Source organism: Arvicanthis niloticus, chromosome 14 (assembly GCF_011762505.2).
Source record: "Arvicanthis niloticus isolate mArvNil1 chromosome 14, mArvNil1.pat.X, whole genome shotgun sequence".
In the NCBI taxonomy this organism is placed as follows: Eukaryota; Metazoa; Chordata; class Mammalia; order Rodentia; family Muridae; genus Arvicanthis; species Arvicanthis niloticus.
Window position 1 is genome coordinate 45,870,439 of NC_047671.1, and position 20,190 is coordinate 45,890,628.

At 42.0% G+C, this 20,190-nt stretch overlaps 1 protein-coding gene across 3 annotated transcripts in view; it reads right to left on the reverse strand.

Moving 5' to 3' along the window:
* Sh3rf2 (SH3 domain containing ring finger 2) overlaps nt 1–20,190 on the reverse strand; it is a 103,907-nt gene that overhangs the window by 44,157 nt on the left and 39,560 nt on the right. For 2 of the 3 annotated variants that reach the window (XM_076912727.1, XM_034518299.2), the window contains exons 2-4: nt 11,322–11,591; nt 8,904–8,999; nt 1,822–2,145 (exon numbers count right to left, since the gene is read on the reverse strand). In XM_076912727.1, coding sequence (XP_076768842.1) covers nt 1,822–2,145; nt 8,904–8,999; nt 11,322–11,591 — 690 coding nt within the window. The remainder of the gene's footprint in view (nt 1–1,821; nt 2,146–8,903; nt 9,000–11,321; nt 11,592–20,190) is intronic. The other variant, XM_076912728.1, reaches the window with a different exon arrangement.

The window sequence follows — 20,190 nt, forward strand, 5'->3', positions numbered from 1 at the left end:
GGAAGGAATAAGATTTGTCTTGAGTACTATTGGCATCTTCCCATTCTGGCTCATCCTCTCAGCAGATGAGGTAAACATCCAGGAATAAGGACTTCAAAGGCACAGGGAACATGTCTCCTGGATACATCGTTTGAGGAGCCAAGTCATGGCTGAGCTAGCTTGCTTATTTTTACGGAGTGTGGGCTGCACTTTATATACTCACGCACGCCTCTATATAAAGAATCCTTTAGAAACTCCTGACTTTTCAGCTTCATGTGAATCATCAGGTTCCTGTTTTAGAGAGTTCATGTGTCTGTGTGTGTGTGGTAGAACAACTCGGCATAAAGTGTGCGTATGTTCATAAAAATGTGTTTAGAATGCATGTCAATTTTTTTTTAAATGTCAGAAGAGTATGTATGGAAAGAGTATACGCTGAGAGAGAGAGAGAGAGAGAGAGAGAGAGAGAGAGAGAGAGAGAGAGAGAGAGAGAGAGAATAACTAGGGGTGCAGTTATATGAGAGACTGCCCTCTTAGCAACCCAGACAGTAGTATAAGATAGAGTGTTAATGGATGGGATTGTTTTCCTTGCAGACCAGCACACAGGTCTTTGAGGAGCCCTTGACTTTCTCCTTCTTCCGTGTGTCTTGTTAGAAAGGGATTAAAGTCCAATTAAGCCATTTAATCCCAAGGTAGAAATTCATGTTTAAAAACAAGATTTACAGCTTCTTCAAAAGAAAGAAAGAAAGGCACCAGCACAAGTTGAAGTTTGTCCTTTCAAGTTGCCACCTGTATGGTTCCAAAGAGTGTTTTTAGCTGAGCACCCAACGCGGCCATTCTCCTTAACTACCTTGCCTCATACATCTCCTCCTTTATCTTTTAAAGTGCCCTTCAGCCTAAATAGCCACAAGCTGTCAGAAATACTTCAGCTTCTGGATTGCTACAACTCACCTTGGCTTATCTCGTCTCAGCATCTTGGTGAGCAGGGCCAATAATAAAACATAGTACGGAGAGCCAGTGCTGACTGGGAGCTTAGCATGTGCAGACATCCTTGTAGTGGGTGCTTTATGCCCATTACCTCATTAGGTGCCCACTGTGAAAGCATCCAGGTTGGCTCCATGGGTGTGTGGATTGTGTAGTCATGCAGGGCCATCACTTGATTTAATGCGCTATTGTTGCCACCTTAAAATTTTTAATTTTTTTTTTTTTGAGTAAGGGACAAGCATTAAATAAAATGGCAAATGAGACTTAGCTATTGTACTATGTCAGAGAGAGAGAGAGAGAGAGAGAGAGAGAGAGAGAGAGAGAGAGAGAAAGAGAGAGAGAAACTCTCATCTGTCCTCTGATCTTTGGTTGCAAAAATGGGCATTGGACCTACAAATTATAGCATCATCCTGAAAAATAACTGTTAACCCACATGTCCTATTTACTTTCTTCCTATGTGATGCCCAGGCTACTGCAGAAGACGTGACATATAATCCCAAAATCCTGTCTGGAAAATGGCTGCCAACATTTCCTTAGAGGAAAGTTTTCTGATGAACAGGCAATCATGCTTACTACAGGACAGAAAAGGGAAAAGTATCTGGGTATTTGGGTAAGTTGTTTAAGCCTTTGAAGTCTCTATTTTCTTACCTGTAAAGTAGGGATTAATAATAATAATCATTTGAACTTGCAAGATGCTTAAGGATAAAATGAGCTCACAAACATTTGATAGTCAGTGCACATGGCTCCAGGTAATATTCATGCATTCTGAGTGTCTGCCACGTAGTCAGCATCCAACAGTGACATGGGACATGGTGAAGCTTTCTTGCCTAGCACCCTAGTGCCCATGGATTTACTCCCTACCTGTCCTGCAGAGCTGGCAGGGAAGTCCGCCTTGTCCCCATGCTGGGTGAGCACAGAGGGACTGCTAGAGCTGATGAGCATTGGGGTGCTGATTTCCACCATCTGGTGACCTTCAGGAGAATGGACCATTCGGTTGAGTGTGTTCAAAGCTGTAGTCATGGAGAACTGCCCAGATCCTTTCCTCCTGGACCCTGGGCTCTTTCGGAGAGAGGATGTGTTGGTTGCTTTGCTTCTGGATGGTGAGGACATCAGGGATAGGTTTTTTGTGCGTGATAACTGATGCCCTTTGTTCTTCTCCAGGAGGTGTCTTGCAGAGAGGTTTGGCTGCAAAGATAAGAGGACAGAAGAGAGTTACGCTCTGACGTAGTACCATAGCTAAGTCTCATGCTGGTTGGCAGCTGACGTTGTCTTTCAAGTCGCTGGCTTGGTAGGCCATCCTTTGGTCAGTATACTAACAAGCTACATCTTTTATCCATTTGAAGCTCATGCGTTTGGTGTTTGAGACAGAGTAGACACACATTTAGAACCTTGACTACAGCCTTCTGCTAATCCTGCTTCTCCTGTTTTGAATACTGCTATCTCTTCCTGTCCCTTTCCTGTTGTTTTTTTTTTTTTTTTTTCTCTAAAGTCAGTTGTTTTGTAAATTAGCTAGGAGGAAAAAAAAAACAAGAAAGGCTGGAAAAACCCTGGTATGTAGCATTATTGATAAACCGATGGTTTAACAGCTGGCTAGCACAATTTCTGGAAACGTAAGTAACAAATGGCATGTCTGATCTGGTGCCAGCCAGCCCAGTGCTGTATTGCTGTGTCACTGTAGCCTTGCCCTCTATTTCACTCATTCCATTAAGGGCCCTTAGGGACTCATAGCCTTTGGAAATGTGAAATTGGTCGAAAACAATGAGGGTTCCTGTGAATCAATGCTTTAGTCTCAGGATGATTAGTTAAATTCCTATTATTATAATAGTCACCAATGGCTCTCTGAAGCCACATGTCTCATTCTAATTTAGAAATTTAACCAGAGGTAAAAAAAGAGTTTTCCCATTTAAGAACGTTTAAAATGACAATGTGCAGAGGTTTAAAATAGCTAAGACAGAAAACTTGGAAGAAGAGGTGATTCTTGTCTGAAAACTGTCTCCATACTGTGAAAAGCTCATCAGGTAGGGGTGGCATTATTATGTTTGTACTTGCGTGTATTTGTATGTGACTTTCCACATATCTGCATATATGTGTACATGAACATATGTGCACATATGTATAAAGGGCAGAGGTCAAATTCTTCTGTTATTCCTCAGGGGCAAAAATTCCCCTTGTATCTTCAGGTACGGTCTTTCACTCACCAAGTGCATTTTAAAAAAAGTCCATTTCAAAGATAAGAAAGCTCAGGCCCAGCAGAAATGGCACAAGTGACAGAGCCCATTTGTAAGCTAATAAAGAAGCTCTCAGATGATAATAATCTTTCAGTCTAAAAGGGAGAGCACCCAGGGAGAGTGGTTACTTTAAATTGGCTGGGGGAAGATCAAGGAAGAGCCTTCAAGGAGGTGATATTCAAGCTGAGACAAGGGATGGAGAAAGAGCTGGTTGTATGAAAATGAGGATGTGCACAGGCCAGGCAGAAAGAGGTAGAGGAGGATGGAAGGGAGCAGGTGAGGAGACAGGGAGAGGCGGCTGCAGGCTTGGCAGGAGCCGGATTGCACAAGGACTCAGGCGGCTTTGACTTATTTTCAGTGTAACAGGAAGCTCCTGGCAGGATCTGGGAAGAGGAGTGACACGGAGTGATTTATGCTTTTTAAAGCTCATGTTACGGTTTGGCAGATTCTCATAGCTAAACACATACTTAGCATCGGATCCAGCGATCCCACTTCTGGTAATTACTCGAAGAGAGAAAAATGTATGCTCAAGCCACAGTTGTATTCGGCGTTGCCAATAGTAGAGAGCAACCTCCATGTCGTTTACTCCCGGTTGATGGTTTGCATATGTGTAAGTACAAGTGGAGGCCAGAGGTCACCCTTGGCTGTTGTTCCTTAGGATTTTAGGCAGGGTTTCTCAGTGGCCTGAAGTTTGCCAATGAGGTGGGCTGGTTGGCCACTGAGCTCCAGGGACCCCTCCTGTCTATACCTCCCCAGGGCTAAGATGATAACTGGCTTGTTTTTTTTTTTTTTTTTTTTTTTTTTTTAAACTTGGGTTCTGGGATTGAACTCAGGTCCTCACAATTGTATGGTAAGACTTTATAGACTGAACTGTCTTTCCCAGATGTCTTTTAAATGTTGAAAATACTATCTCTGGAACAACTGTGCTTTGGGACATTGCTCACTAACCAAAAAAGTGAGCTACAGACACAAACGAATCTCAGACGTGCTGAGCAACACAAAAGAAGCTAAGCTCACCAAGCTGTGTTCTATGGAGTTCCATTTATAGAACACTAGGGAGAGAAAGCCATGGGAGCAGAAAATAGATCACTGGTTACTAGGTATTGAGAGTCAGAGCAGGAACAGACAGGAGGGTGCAGAGTGAGGGAGTTAGGGGGAGACATGTTGAAACTATTCTATATATTGACTGTAGTGGGTTTACATAATTATATGTGTTTGTCAAAACAGAGATCTGGATACATAAGAAAGCAAAGAGATATTACTCTATATAAACGAAAATCTCATTATTTATGTTACCCAGAAGTGATGAAGAGAAGTAGGGATACCAATTAGTAAGATACTGATCTTGTTCCGGCATTCTTTGATGGTCACCTGGACTAAGGATGAGGCCTCACATGAACCCACAGCACTTGACCCTCCATGGTTTACACAGGAAGAGGACAACTGATGGCCTTTTAAAATTGAATGAGGGATGTGCTTTACAGCCCTCTGCGGCTGTAACTACACAAGTTCGATCTTTTCTATTTGTCCTGCCTGTTCTGGCTCCAGGTGGGCACCACCGTCACCTTTTAAATTTATTTATTTTTATCAGTAACACCAAACAAAGAGCCTCACGAGACCACTTCTGCCCTGTCCTCTACTGGTGTGATTGATAGTCCCTTGGGGGAGGGACTGCGGAACTCATTTGAAACAATATCCTTGAAGTTCATTGGGCCGGATGAGGCTCACGGACTGAAGCTGCCTCACGAAGAAGTCCAGACAAGAGCTGGCAGAAGCTCGGCTTCTGTTGTATCACCCTTTGTGCAGGTGCAGTTCAATAAATCAAATGATGCATTAACAGGAAAAAAAAAGTCTTATTTATGCACAAAAGAATTCCATGTTATTCCTTATGAAAAGCCTTTCTTTCAATTGCTCTGTGTAATGCCACCAATGCGCAAACTTAAGGAGTTCTTAGCAGACACTGCTGGTCTTAATGAAATTACTGGAGTCAAAACTTTAAGTACCACCGTAAGAACTCAATTTAGATTTGAAGTAACATTTGAAAAGTAGGTTCCCAATTAGACAAACCACTTGAATATCTTTTTCCTCCTAGCAATTAGGAGAACAAATGAAGCAATGGCTAGTTTCATGATATTTTCGAGGGTTCTCATAATTACTGATTTTAGTGGTAAATTTGTAGAGAGATTACCAAATGGGTAATCATTAAATACAGAAGTTTTGGGGAAAAAAAGTTTTCAGAAATGGGTGATAAAATTAATGCTTAGCCCTTCACCCCAGAGCTATGAAGAAGCAGCTCAAAATACTGCAGATCAGGCCAAAGTCTGCCTCCTTCCTGTGTTCGCTAAAGTACCAAATGCAGGTCCTAGGAGAGTTAGCTTTGTCTCCTAACATCCTTATTGTTTCCACTTAGCAAATGGCCCTGCCACTGACCTAAGCTCAAAAGTCATTGAGTGGAGATGCCCCAGGCTGCTTTCTCATCCCCTCCACCACCTATGCAATTCTCAAGCCAGTTCTCCTAAGAGACAGGATTTGAACTTGTCAATTCATTTCCAGTCTAGTGGTCAAAGTTGCATCCTTTCTTAACGGAGCCATGCAGATATGCAGACATGCAGACATGCAGCAGCCTGCTCATCTGTCCTTCTGTGTTTTTCTCTCCTTTTGTGATTTTTATTTCCCCACTGTATCCAGGAAACCTAAGACTGGGCCTGGTCACTCACATCTGCAACCAGAGCATTTGGGAAGCTGAAGAAGGTCAAGGCTAGCCTGTGCTGTCCGTTCATTCAGTTTCAGGCCAGCCTGGAATAAACAATGAGACCCTATCTGAAAACAGAATGAACAAATCAACTCCTACCAACCAATGTACTGAAAAATGACAGTCAAACCAAACCAAACAAACCTGACCAAGTCACTGCTTTCCTAAGAACCCTCTATGGCTTCTATGGGTCTCTGAGTTAGATCTTAGTTTATTATAGTATCCACACGATCCCCTCTCCTCTGCTGACTTAGAGCAATGTGACTGCTCAGGCCAATGGGCAGAGAGTGAATGTGGGCAGTGTTACTTCAGAGGCCCTCAACCGGGAATGTATAACCTACTCTCCCCTCCCGTAGAAACCAGGAAGGACACATGCTCCAGATGACGCAGCTAAAAGATGGCCCAATCTTATTAGTGTCGGTTCCCAGATGTCTGTGAAGAGAGCCACTCGGCTACTTGTGCTGATGTTCATACATGTTAGGTAGGAGACACTGTTTTTTTTTTTTGTTAAGCCACTGAGACTCTGGGGCTGTTTCATATGACAGCATTACCTAACCTTTTCTGACTGTTCACAAAATGATTCGTACTTTACTATAATTTAACTCTTTGGCTTGGTGACTTGGCTTCAGATCTAGTTGTCTTCTGGGTCCTTCTGGTGCTACTTCTATGTCCCCAGTTACTCTCCCCTCTATTCATACACACCTAACCTTAACTGCTTCTTCGTCAGCTCAGATGGGGTTTGCTGACCTCTCTGATTAAGCTGCATATCACAAGCCCCTAACAGTTCCCTTCTCTCACTCTTTGAGTCATCCATCATCCTTGTAATTCATTAGCCCAGTACGGACTCTGTGACCTCTGGGATTAGGGACCCATATCCATCCTGTATCTTTAGAACTTCTTGAAGAACCTGATAGAGCAGGTGCCAACGAGTGATTAAGTAAGTGAGAGGACCGGACAGGGTCAAAGCGAATGGCTTATTTATCTTTTCTAACCACCTTCAGATAGGCTTTCATTTATTCATCTTAATGCTTTAAAAATTGTTGCGTTGTTACCGGATCCCAAGGCCTTGTATAAACTGGGCAAACTTATTTTTTATGGGGAGTCTGTTCTGTGTTAGCTGGTCTGTAAAGTCTGACCAACTCGTGTTCAGAGAAGACAGAAATCAATCAATGCTCACCTGGCTGCTGACATTTTTGGGACTTTTTTTTCCCCTCAGCACAGCCTCATAAAATGAGTGAAATTTAAACAGACAGGAAGCACAAGGCAGGTGTGCCAGGAAGAGAAAGGCTCGAGCAACGAAAGGACCTTTGGGTGCACACACTAAAAGCACAGTGTTCTGCACGGCTCTCCCTCCACCCTTCCTTCCGGTGTTGCTTTGACTGGCTGAGTGAAGGACATACCCATCTCCTTGAAAGCTGGACAATGCTTAGGAGACACCCTTTGTTGCAGAACTTGCTTTGGCTTTCATGCACGGAAGAGTTGGCTTCTTTTCAATTCTGCCTCAGTTCTGTTCCCCCACCCTCCTGAAGGGTGGGGCCACTACTTTGTCCTTTTATAGCTCCCTGATACTCACTTTCAATGCTTTTATGCTTGGTAAGCACCCAGTAAATGCACTTAAACAATGAAAACTCTCGTTCGAATTTGCAATGACTTGCTTCGAGCTAGGGTGAGGCCAGTGGCCATTGAGGTTAGAAACTAGAGGTTAGATAATTACACTAGAGGAATGGATAGCCTAGCTTGTTTTTGAAGTTTACCTTTTCCCCCCCCAACTGCTACAGAGGTAAAGCTTGTTATGCAAAGGTGCCCAGACCCTGTATAAAGGCTGTGGTAGAGCATGCCTGAAACCCCAGTGCTGGTGGTGAGGGTATAGAGGCAGGCAGATCTGTTGGCCAGTATCAGCAAACAACAAGCCCCAGGTTCACTGAAAGACTCTCAAAAAAAACTGTGGAGAGCTGTAGGGGAAGACACCCGATGTCAGCCTCTGGGTTCCATCTGGAATTTTAGCCTGTAGTGGTTACTACTCCCAATATGTTGGTATATATGTTGGTATATGTTGGTATATGTTGATATATGTTGGTATATGTTGGTTTATGTTGGTTTATGTTGATGCATGTTATTGCAGCCCCTTGCACACTCTATGCACAAACACACATTTATGGAGCCACTTTCAACCTAGTTCGACTTTATCTTACTGTGGTAGAACACACATAGGATACAATTTCATTGATTTAAATGCCCGGTTCAGCTGTATCAAGCACATTCGCATTGTTATGAACAGACAAATCTCCAGCATTTTCTCATCTTGAGGATTTGGAAATCTATACTCATTCAATTTGCTTTCAGTTCAACAGTAAATTATATATTTTCTCATAATGTCAAGAGCACCACAATATTATTCTTTAACATTTTAAATGTTAATACGTAATTTTTTTCCTAGCACCCTAATTAAGAGTAGGCCAGGCATCGTGGCACACACCTTTAATCCTAGCACTCAGGAGACAGAGGCAGGTAAGTCTCTGTGAGTTTGGATCTAGCCTGGTTTACACAGGGAAACCCTGTCCCTCCCTCACAGTGAGTGCTTTCTGTTGGGTTATTTCCATCATTTCCACATTTTCACAGATACGTACAGTGCTATGGAGAGCATTTTGTATGTTTTGTACAAACAGCTTTACATGTTTGTTTAAATATTTCCTTATAATCAATCTTCAAATGTGCAATTGTTAACATAAAGTTGTGCACACTTTAAGGCTTTGTTTTTTTTTAATAGATGAATCTTCATTTTGATGTGAGAAACTCACCACTTTATACTCCAAGAAACAGAATAGAAAAGACCCATTTCTCTATATTAACCAAAATTGGGTGTCACTGTCAGTTTTAAGCCTCATGTTAAATAAGAATTTCTCTCAGGCATCACTGGAGCATACAGACCCTTTTGAGCAACTTCAGATGGGAGAATCACATACCTCTACGAACAAGATGGGGAAGATGCCCACTTTATCTCCGAGCTTTCCCTCTGCCCAGTTCTCATCTACTCGGCTGATCACTGTGATGACGTCATCCTGAAAGAGAAGGCCTCACATCAGCTCTACCCTCCCCTTTCAGGTGATAAAAGCCTTCCTTGGAGATTAGTTCAAAGCACGGAGCAGGGGGTGAGCTCTTGAGTAGGTTGTGTGGGAAATATTTCTGGCATCATAGAGGGTAGTGTTTGGGTCACCAAGATTTTCAAGAGGATTGGAAGTGATTTGAGGATCAATGGAACTTGATGGAAAAAACCAGAAACACTCCAATCACCAGCAAAGTCTGTGGTTTTTATTTAAATTAATCACATGGAGAAGCCAAGAGGGAAGCCATAGGTGATATCGCTCTAGCTTGGTGAAGTGGAATGTTGTTCATTTGAATTTTGAAGACTTTCCAGCACCCACTCAGTTTTAATATGTCAAAAATAAAGCAGCTTTCACTTAAAACTTTCTACCTACAAAAGATTATATATAAAGTTGCAGAAACATTTTAAATGTTGATAAGAAAAACAAATGGATTCTACCCACGCTATCTGCTGATAGTATGGTTGACCGTTTTTTCTTGATGCTTTCATAGTAAGATAAAAGATATCTACATATAAATATTGATTTAAATCCTTTTCAAGACATACATATATGCATTCAATAAAGTTCATAAATCTTGGAAATAAGCTGGAACAATGAACCATAGCCACAAACGCCCACCCAAATTAAAATATAAAAAAGCCTCTACATCTCCTTTGTGCCTTCCCCACACTCAAGCATCATGACCTTTGACCTCTGATATTGTCCACTCATTTTGTCTGCTTTCCCACTTCATACAACTGATGTCATACTTGGTACCTCAATAGGACCACTTTTGTTTTCTTCCCACCCACACGTGTGACATGTACTATGGTGTGTGTGGAGGTCAGAGAGCAACTTCTAACAGTTGCTTCCCTCCTTAATCCCTGTGGTTTGGGGATTGAACTTCATCCATTAGGTTTGGCAGCCAGTACTTTTATCTTCTGAGCCATCTCCCTAGCCACCACACCGTCACTTTGGTTTTCCCTGGAGCCCAGGCTGACTTCAGTGATCCTCCCTCAATATCCCAAATGCTGAGATTACAGATACAGATATATGCCACTCCATTTACCAGAGGGAAGATCTTTGGTTTAGGACTGAGTTTAGATTTTTCTGATGAAGCTTCAGTGTTCCATAGTGGCAAAATTCTCTGATGTGGTATCATATCTTCCCATTGATGTGCATATGTCTTCCATTAGACTCCCAGTTCAATGGAAGAAGTGATATCACTCCATCACTGTTCCAAGTGACTGAATTGTCAGTTGGAGGGCTGGAGTGATGACTTAGTGGTTAAGAGCACTTGCTCTTGCAGGGGACCCAGGTTTGGTACCTAGCACCCACATGGTGGTTCATAACCATCGGTAACTTGAGTTCTAGAGAGCCAATGCCGTCTTCTGCTTTCCACAGGTACCAGGCACACACATGGTACACATACATGTATACAGGCAAAACACTCATCTACATAAAATGAAAATCGATTAAAAATATGTTTAAAAGAAATGGTCAAATAATGGGTTTAGAGAATGAAGGAGAATGTGATGCAACTGTCCCTGTTTGCAAATCCCTAGAGAGGTTGGGGAAGCAGATGTTGTTTTCTGCTATGTCTTCCTAGGAACTCAGTGTCTAATGTGTGCTATACAGTTGATACTCAGTAAGTGCTTGTACATTGGACTTTCTCTAGTTGTTGTCTAAGTGTGAAGTTTGTAGTTCAGGTTACAGAATGACCTTGCTGAGAACTTTCTGAGGAACCAAGAAAATAAAGATGATCATCATTTTGGAATGTGCAGGGCAGTGAGATGATTTAGTTAGAATGAATTAGAGGTGGGATCTCATTTCTCATAATCGTAAAACACAAACACTTTACAAAAGACTTTTACTGAGGAATTATAACAGCACTACTTCATGTGCTCACGTGTTAATATGTAATAGAAGAAAAGAATAAAGAGGTTTCTATGAGATGATTTAAACACCTACAGGACAACAGCTTCTGAAAACACAGTTGAAGTCCCAATTAAATGCTTTTTTTTTTTCCTTTATAAGTGTTGCCATGGTCTTAGTGTCTCTTCACAGCAATAGAACATTGCCTGAGATAACGTCCATGTGGTTGAAATTAGACCCATAAAACACATTGCTTACATATTTGTGCACTCACACACATACATACATACATACACACATGCACAAACATACATATACATATGCATTTATGTGTAAAATACATACTCTTTTTCAAAATCAGAAAGTATTTAAACAGTGGACTCTGGGTTCTGCCATAGTCTGTATGTGGTGTGTGACTCTTACCTTGAGGAAAGTCAGGCAGTCCTGGTTCTCGCTCTTATCCTTGTCTCGAAGGTCAAAGTTGTAGAGGGCTCTGCAGAGTGGGGGTGGCTGGGGCAGCTGCTTGATGACTTCCACAGAGCTGGCTGGGAAGGTCCCACTGACCCCATTGATCTCCCCCTGGTACCAGTTCTCATCAAGCTGTCTCCGAAGGAGGATGACATCTCCTTTATTAAACTTCAGGTCACCAGGATTCTTCCCTCTGTAGCTGCACAAGGCCTTGGCTCGAGGAACCTGTAAGTGACACAGACCAGAAGAACTGAGCTTAGGGGTGGAAGGATGGAATGTCTTATACCAATTACTAATGATGGTTGTGTATGGACCATTTATCTCATTTAGTGTAAAAAGCTGCCTTAGTTTCCCTTCCTGTTCTGTGATGAGGTATGATGACAAAATCAATTTTAGGGAGAAAGGGTGTATGTTGGCTCACGGTTCAAGGTGCCCATGATGACAGGGGAAGGCATAGTAGCAGAGGCTTGGAACAGATGCTCATGTCACAGCTTTGGTCAAGAAACAATGACTGCTTTCAATTGCTCAGCTTTCTTTCTCCATTTCACACAGTCCAGGATCTTCTCCTTTCCAAGTAATTGCCCAGCTCACAATGAAGCAGGGTCCCCTCCATATCAGTCAACATAATCAAAATGACCCCCATAGGCATGCTCAGAACCAGTTGTCCTTTTCTTAGGTGATTCTAGATCCTATCAAATTGTCAACTAACAGCAACTGTCATAGTAACTTTTTTTTTTTTGACAAAGATTTGTTTTCTTTTAATTCTAAGATTATAATACAATTACAACATTTCTCTCAGCCTTCCTCCCTTCAAATACTCTCATATTCCTTTCTTCACTCTCCTTCAAACTCATGGCTTCTACCTTTATCAATTGTTATTACATGCATATATGTACATGCATGTACACATATATTCCCAAATACAACCTGCTCCATTTGTATGTTACTTGTATGTTTTTCAGGTCTGACTGTTTGGCACTAGACAACCAACTGTTGTGCTCTGATCTGGGGAACACTGCTTCTCCTGTTCCCAGCTTTACTCAGTTGCCTGTAGTTTTTTTGTGTAAGATTGAGGTCTCATGAGCTTTCTCCCATTTACCTTAGCAGCACCTTAATTTTATACTTTGATTTGGATGGTGGTTTGTGAATATAGTTGGTTGTTCCCAATTATTTATTGAATATCAATTACACACACACACACACACACACACACACACACACACACACATATGAAAGAATTTTAAATCAGTGTTTATATGCAGGTATCTTTTATCACTACAAAGGTATCTGGAAAAACTAGTAGTAACATCCTTAATCAGCTTATACTGGGATAGCGTGTTGGTGAAACCTCATGAAAATAGCTTCTGATATTACTAGGAGACACAATTTTACAGCAATCTCCCTGATCTCCCGGCTCTCACAATCTTTCTGTTCCTTTTCCACAATGTTATGCAAACTCAGGTGTGGGGCGTCACTGTTCTGCTCACAATATCTAGGAAATGGAAACAACAGAGTAACCTTTTGAGACAGAAGTTTGCCATCCAATTTACTGATGAGGCTGATTGACAGTGGTTTGGTAACTTGCATAAGGTGACACAGTGGGGAACGGTAAGTATCAGCAAACATTAGCTCTGAACCTAGGATACCTGAGTCTAGAGCTTTTGTTGTTAATCCTGATACCTGGAGTATGGGTTAGGATTGACTCACAGCTATGTGACTTGGAGTGAATGTCTTAGGGTTATGATTGCTGTGATGAAACATATTGACCAAATGCAACTTGGGGAATTAAAGGGTATAAACCCTTTGGCTTATACTTTCATATCACTGACGAAGTCAGGACAGGAACTCAAGTAGGGCAGGAATCTGGAGGCAGGAGCTGATGCAGAGGCCATGGAGGGGTGCTGCTTATTGGTTTGCTCTTTGTGCTTACTCATCCTGCTTTCCTATAGAACACAGAACCACCAACCCAGGGTGGCACCACCCACAATGAGTTGAGCCTTCCCACATCAGTCACTAATTAAGAAAATGTCCTACAGGTTTGCCTACAGCCCTGCTATTATGGAGGCATTTTTTAAATTGAGGTTCTCTCAGGTGACTTTAGCTTGTATCAAGTTGACATAAAACCAACCAGCACAGTGAGTCAGTGACTCTTTCCGGCTGCATCCTGATTTTGCATTCTGGTTGTACCTCTTTCTACTTATGTGATTAGGGTTGTTTAACGTTTTTCTGAACTATGTTCATGTATAAAATAGAATGTTAGTAGAATGTCTACCTCATTAGGGCTTTTGTGAGCAATAAATAGTATCCATAATGCATTGAACATCTTGCCTAGAATATAATATGTGCTCAGTGAATGTCTTCCTTTATTAGCATCATGTATAATGGGGAACTAATGACAGCAGTTCTACCTACTCTTCAGCATTGATGGGAAGAAAATGGGAGTGGAAACCACCTGCAAATAGAAAGTGGATTGTGAGGGTACTGTAGCATAATTTATCTATAGTCTTCTTCAGAACTGTCGACCTCATGAACATCTGGATCATTAGGAAACTCAACTGAGACAAGGAAACAATTAGTCAGGAATCAATCACAGCTTTTGAATAAAAATCAGCTCGCGAATCGTCGTTTGTCAGATCAGTTGTCTGTCTAAATAATTAATACAGTCAAATGCTTCCCTCCACCCCGCATTGAGACTTGACTGCTCCACACAGGAATGATCTCAATATGGTTTTATTTGAGGCTGGCTTGGCACAATGAAAGTTCTAACAACTCAAGTTTCAACTAAGGCCTTTCTCTTACCAGAGATACTAGTGTGTGTTTTTCTAAGCAGTGGGATGAAACAGTTCCCTTGCTCTCCCTACGGGAGTCGGGAGAATTTAATTTGGGTCTTCCAGCATGTTCTAGTTCTATAATGTTCATTTGAAAATACAGTTCCAAGCAAGTTGTAGTGAGAAGCTCTCACATCCCCTTGGCAATGGATAACGGGGCTGTGGATATTGTAAGGTAAGCCGGGGCTTAGAGAAATACAAGAACAAAGCTCACACTGGGGAAACAAGAGGGTAAGTGAGCAAGGCACGTGCAAGTGGTTCAGTGAGGTATGACACACGTTCACATGGTGAGAGCTCTGTAGTCATTAAAGCGGATGTTGATTCTTTAGCATGGAGCATCATTCCGAATATGCTATTCAGTGTAATAGAAGGCAAAAACAGGCCTGTGGACTCGATTATCACCACATATTAGATTAACCGCTTTGGAAAATGTTAGACGTCTAAACCTCACAACGCAGATTATTTCTAAGGAGCAATGTTTTTTTCCCCTAAGTGTTTAGTTCTGGTTTTTAAACCTTTATAACAAAATGATTGTGTTGCCTATTAAAATTAGACAAACCATGGAGAAAAAAAAATGGGGTAAAGCTTATAGGTGACAGGTGGAGTTATGGAAGGGATTTGGGAAGGAAATGAAACTTAGTGGAATAAGTGACTGTGACCTGTGCTGAGGGAGATGCTGTGTGAGAAACTAGCATGCAGAAGGACGAGATCACAGGATGCCTAGGAAAAGCCTAATAAGTCTGTGAGGCATCCTGGGTTGGAGACACCAAGGATCAGTACCTGTCTTTCCAAATCCCTTCTCTCCAATTTTCTACCATAACATGAGCCACATTTTTCTGGGTACATGACTACACGGAATACTGGCTGAGCACACTTCTAAGTCTTCCTGGCTGCTGAGTTCTGATCCATGGAGTAGAAACCTTTCAGAAAGTTTCTTATGGAAGGAACCTGTCTTCTCTTCCCTGGCTCCAGTCTGCCACTTGGGATTCACCATCTTGAGTAATGAGGACGAAGGCTCTTTCTAAACAGGGGAAGGATCCTGCCGCATGGCCTTAGACGACTTCTCTTTCAGACTTTTGTTTAAAAGTTACACAAACTTTTACTTTAATGCATTATCCTTTTGTATTTATGAAAAGAAAACCATGAAATGATAAAGGAGAAAAAAATTCCAGTTTTTTTATACAATGATGGTAATATTATGTAATAGTTAATATTATTTTTTATATATACCAGCTACCATTACTCCATAATGTATTTTATTCAATTCTTACAGCAACATTCAAAGTATATATAAATTTAAATTTCAAAACTTAGAAAAATTGAAATCAGGAAAGTTCAAAGTTACCCAAATTTACAATGTGAGATGGTGGTAGATTCAGGATCTGACTGTAGGATTCTTTTTAAGCCCAGGGTCTTAACCATTAAGCTCATGTTTCTCAAAATCAACTTTGTGGTTTACCTGTATCAGACTTATGGACAGTGCTGAAAACACATATTCCAGATTCCAGGCCTGAACTATTCGCTCAGTCTTTCTTGGAGTAAGCTTTTTCTTTTTCCATAGCTGCATTTTAATTTTTATGAAGCTATCCTTCCATCCAGGTTTGATGGTGCTCATTTAAGCAACATCTTTTTTTTTTTTTCCCAAAATCAAATGGGGGCAATGGAGATTTGATATAAGCTTGTAAATTAGTAACCTACTTTCTTCTTTTCCTTCCGGGAAGATATTTCTAGTGCAAGTGGCATACGTATTTTAATGAGTACCGAGGGAGGGTATTAAAGCAAAGTGGTAGAAAGTGCTTAAATTAATTCCTTTGAAGCTGCCTCAACTTTGAAACTCTGTGATGGTCCTAATTGTCCACCTTCCTCACCTCTCCTCTTCATTCCTCCTCAGCACGGGAAACATCGTGGACATGAATTACAGGTTCTATATTTGGTGCAAGGCTTCCCTCTTCGTTCCTCCTTCTGGATAATATGTCCCTGGTATTCTTGGTACTCCCATTATAGTGACTGAAAACATTGTCCTCCATTACAGGAAGGGTGAAAGGAGGTGGGAGGGGACAAAGGGGGAAAGAGAGAGAGGCAGAGAAGGAGGACTCTGAAGAGGGGGAGGAAATAACATGTCTCAGGGTTCTTTCAGGCCACTGAAGTTTCTCTCACGTTATGGTACTACTGAATTTTTCATCTGTTAATCTCACTCATGTGACCTCACAACCCTACGAAGCAAGTGGTGTCACCCTATTGTATTGACTGTAAAATAGAAATTCTGAGATGATATATGTCACCAGATGAGGTCTACACTCAGCCAGTATACACTAGGCCCAAGAAAGACTTGGGCTCATCTGACCCCAAGGTCCTGGTACTTCTGCTACACTCCTTCATGCCAGCTGAAGTCACCAGAGTGTTTTCTCATCATAAAAATCACTGGGGTTGTTTAGTAATCAAAATCTGAATGGAGTGTGAATGCAGTTGGCTTGATGCTGGCTGCATTAGCATGAATTATTGAACTCCAGAGCCCTTGCATAAAAGCTAAGCACCTGAAGAGTCTCAGATGGTTGATTCTATCCGGTCTTCAACTGTTTCCTCCAGGGAAAATGACTCCAAGTTCTGCATCTGCTATTACCCGGTGTGTGGTTGGCACCAGCTTTTATGGCTCATAATTGTTTTTTTTTTTTGTCTCTGCAGGTGCAGGGGTGAAGGGTAGGGTGGGGCATTGAGTGAAGGACCCAAAGGTCATCATCCAACTTTGTCACGGTGTTTTACAGAAGAGCCCTTCTTGGGTTCTGCCTCATGTGCCCCTTTCCACTGCTTGCTTTAATCTCTATTCCTTAGCTAGAATAGACCAGATTTACCAATTTCCAGTGATTTGTTGAATGTGAAGGCATCCCGGGGCCCTTGGTCACACTTCCTCACGGTAATGTTGAGAGGACTAATGAGACAAATTATATAGACTACCCAGTCGAATGTGAGGCGCTACTACACAAACCAGGATGCTTAGACATTCTTGCTCAAAGGAAGAGAAAGGAAGAATCAGCCTGCTGTTGACATCTGGCTTGACTTTCTCAGCTTTACTTGTCAATCATTTATTTGGTTTTCTTTTAACAAATATAATTTGAGAATTCATCATGCCAGGCATTATACAAAGCATTTGGTTGATCTCATAGTCCACTTGGTCAAACAAAGACCAAACTTAAATTACAAATAAATATAAAATTGCAGGTAAGAGGTATTTTAATAGAGGAATAGAATAGAGGACCAGAGTCCTTGAGGCAGGCAGGAAGCGAAGTGCAGGGGAGATTACATTGTCCTCACGTCTGAACCTTCACTTTATTCTTTTATGTGTCTCTCCATCTTCTGTCTGTGACCCTTTGTTCTCGTCCTCACTTCAGCACCAGGACATCTCAGGGCTCTTTTATGTACCCATTTTATGCCACATAGAGACATGGCATCTTTCCGATTCCAAGGTGATACCAGTCAAGGGCTCAGGACATACCAGCCCTCTTGCCCTGAGTCCTGCCACTTCCTGATTCCTGTAGCAGGAAGAAAGGGAAGGGAAGCAAAGGTTTGTGTCATGTGGGCAGAGAGAAGGACACCCAAATTAGTTACTGCCTTTTAAGGTTTGCCGTTCATGTACTTTTCTGTTTCCTTCTGAAACATTTTCCCAGTGTTTGCTTTGGGGTGGTCTCATTTATCTACTATTGAAGGTAATGCCAGAGTTGTCCACTTCCATATCTCAGGCTCTAAATACAAGTTGGTTCTTAGCCAATAACTCAGTATTGTTTTGGAAGTGGGCTATGTGCCAAATCTACAGACATTCAAATGGATAGCATTGAACTCAAAACCCAAGATTCCTCTCACCATCTCTTCCTCTGGGAGGGCATAAGGTACCTGTGGGAAGTAAGAGAGGTGCAGAGCAGCCTGAAAGGCGGGGAAAGCACCATGCCCTCAGCCTGGCAAACAGGTCTACTCTCTCCCATTTCTTCTGTTTCTAGAGTAAGCTTTCCCAATAAGCGTGGCAAATGGGAGATGTCTCTTTTCCAATATGGCTGGAGAATTGAGCCAACTCCATCATGCTGAGTGAGGAAAACTAAGCCAAATGGTGTTCTAATGCTACAGCCTTCCTACTAGCTTAAGCAAAAAGGGTGTATTGGCAGCTCTCTGCCTTTATCCCCTAAATTAATTGGTCCCCATCGTCTCCATGTGGAGGGCTCTTGAGACGAAAGAGGAATGATGAGAGACAACATGATCCAGACAAACAGCAGGGAGTCTCTGAGAATGGGACCATCCAGGATGAGGTTCCCCTAGATGGGACCCACAGCTCACGTACCATGCCCTTGGATGATGCAGTAATTTCTCTGCACTTCAGTTTTTTCTGATCTAAAAATGGTGATTATTTATATATTCCTTTTTACTATTTCTTCCAACTCTAAAGGTAACAGAGCCCCTCCCCCCCTATTTTTGGAAAGATTTTAGAAGTATCTTTAAAATATACTTAACACAAAGGTAATGGCCGAGATGAAATCAAATTGTCCAAATGATGACTGTTGGACTGCAGTCTTGGGTTCAGTATGCTATTCAGTTTTTATGTATCTCATTCTTAGAATTGCTGGTGAGGGTGTCACCATTAGGACAGGCTGTTATGGCAAGGAAAAAAAATGGCTACAGCCCCCTCCCCCCCGCAGGCCATTGGGGAAAGTGACTTTAGAAGAGAGCTAGTGCTAATGCAGGTGGACACGTCCATTGTTAAAAAGTTACATGTCCTTGAGAGTTGCAGGTGTGTGCACAAGTGCATGCATGTGACTATGAGGTGTGATCTTCTTCCTGGGGAGTCCCCTAGGGGACTCTAAATCCAGGCATGTAGACATTGCAGATTAACCACAACAGGACCTATCAAGACATACTCTTCTGTACCTTCTTTGTCTTCTTGATATCCCTTGGCTGGATTGGCCTCCTGTTTTGTGAGCTGTCCTATACTTCTTTGAGTATAGAACTCATGAGCCCTCACTGTAATTGCTGGCTCACACATCTGCATATCAGACTGAGTTCTGAAGCACTAATGTAATCACCTCCTAGTCTCTGTTCCTCGTGACACATCCACTCATGCAATCATCAGAAATTTTCTGAGTACCCACAATAAATAAGACGGACCCAACTTTTGCCTTTCTGGAACACACATTCTACCAGGGCCTAGTAAACACTTACTAATTTGCTGAACAAGTGACTGAGTGAGTGAACATTATTTAATCAAGCCATCTCACTTAAGTGCCTCTCAAAGTTTGGCATTTTGTTTACAGTGTTCTTCCAAAAAATTACATCATATACAACTAATTATTTCCTTAAAACTGGGGACGAATCAAACATACTAGCCACAGATAAATACTGCATTTTTTATAAACTGCCCATTGAAAAGGTGCCATCATTTTAAGCGTGTTTTGAATTATATCTGTGTCCAGGGTTTTCTAGAGGCATCTGCTTTGGAGATTCTCGCTTGTGGTAGACATTTTCCTTCCCAGCATGCCCCTCTGCATTAAGTTCCTAATCTCTGGTACAGGTAACCATGTTGAGTGACAGAAATTGACAGATGGCAGTCCCAGTGAAGGGAGCAGGCGAGAGCAAGGAGCTATCTTTTTCTGTCTATTCAGAACATTGAAATCCAATTTATTGCTAGCTACATGCGCCAAAGAAAGCAGTTCTCAGCAGCTGTTGGTCTGAGAGGCTCCAAGCTCATCTCTGCAGGCTGGGTGTCACTGACGCTCCTCTGGCATGTCAAGAAATAGGTTGGCATGAGGAAGTGGCCCTCCCAGTCTTCTCTGAGAGGGCTGGCTTTGGGTGGGCCTGTCTCATATGACAGAGAATTGGAGCACTGCTCTTTCAGAAGTCACAACAGGTCTGTGTTGCTCTTTGTTATAGGAAAGATTTCTTGGGTCCAGAGTCTCTATTCTTCTCATTCCTTTTGCACACACGCAAGGCTGCATGTACATTAACTTTTACAGAAAGAC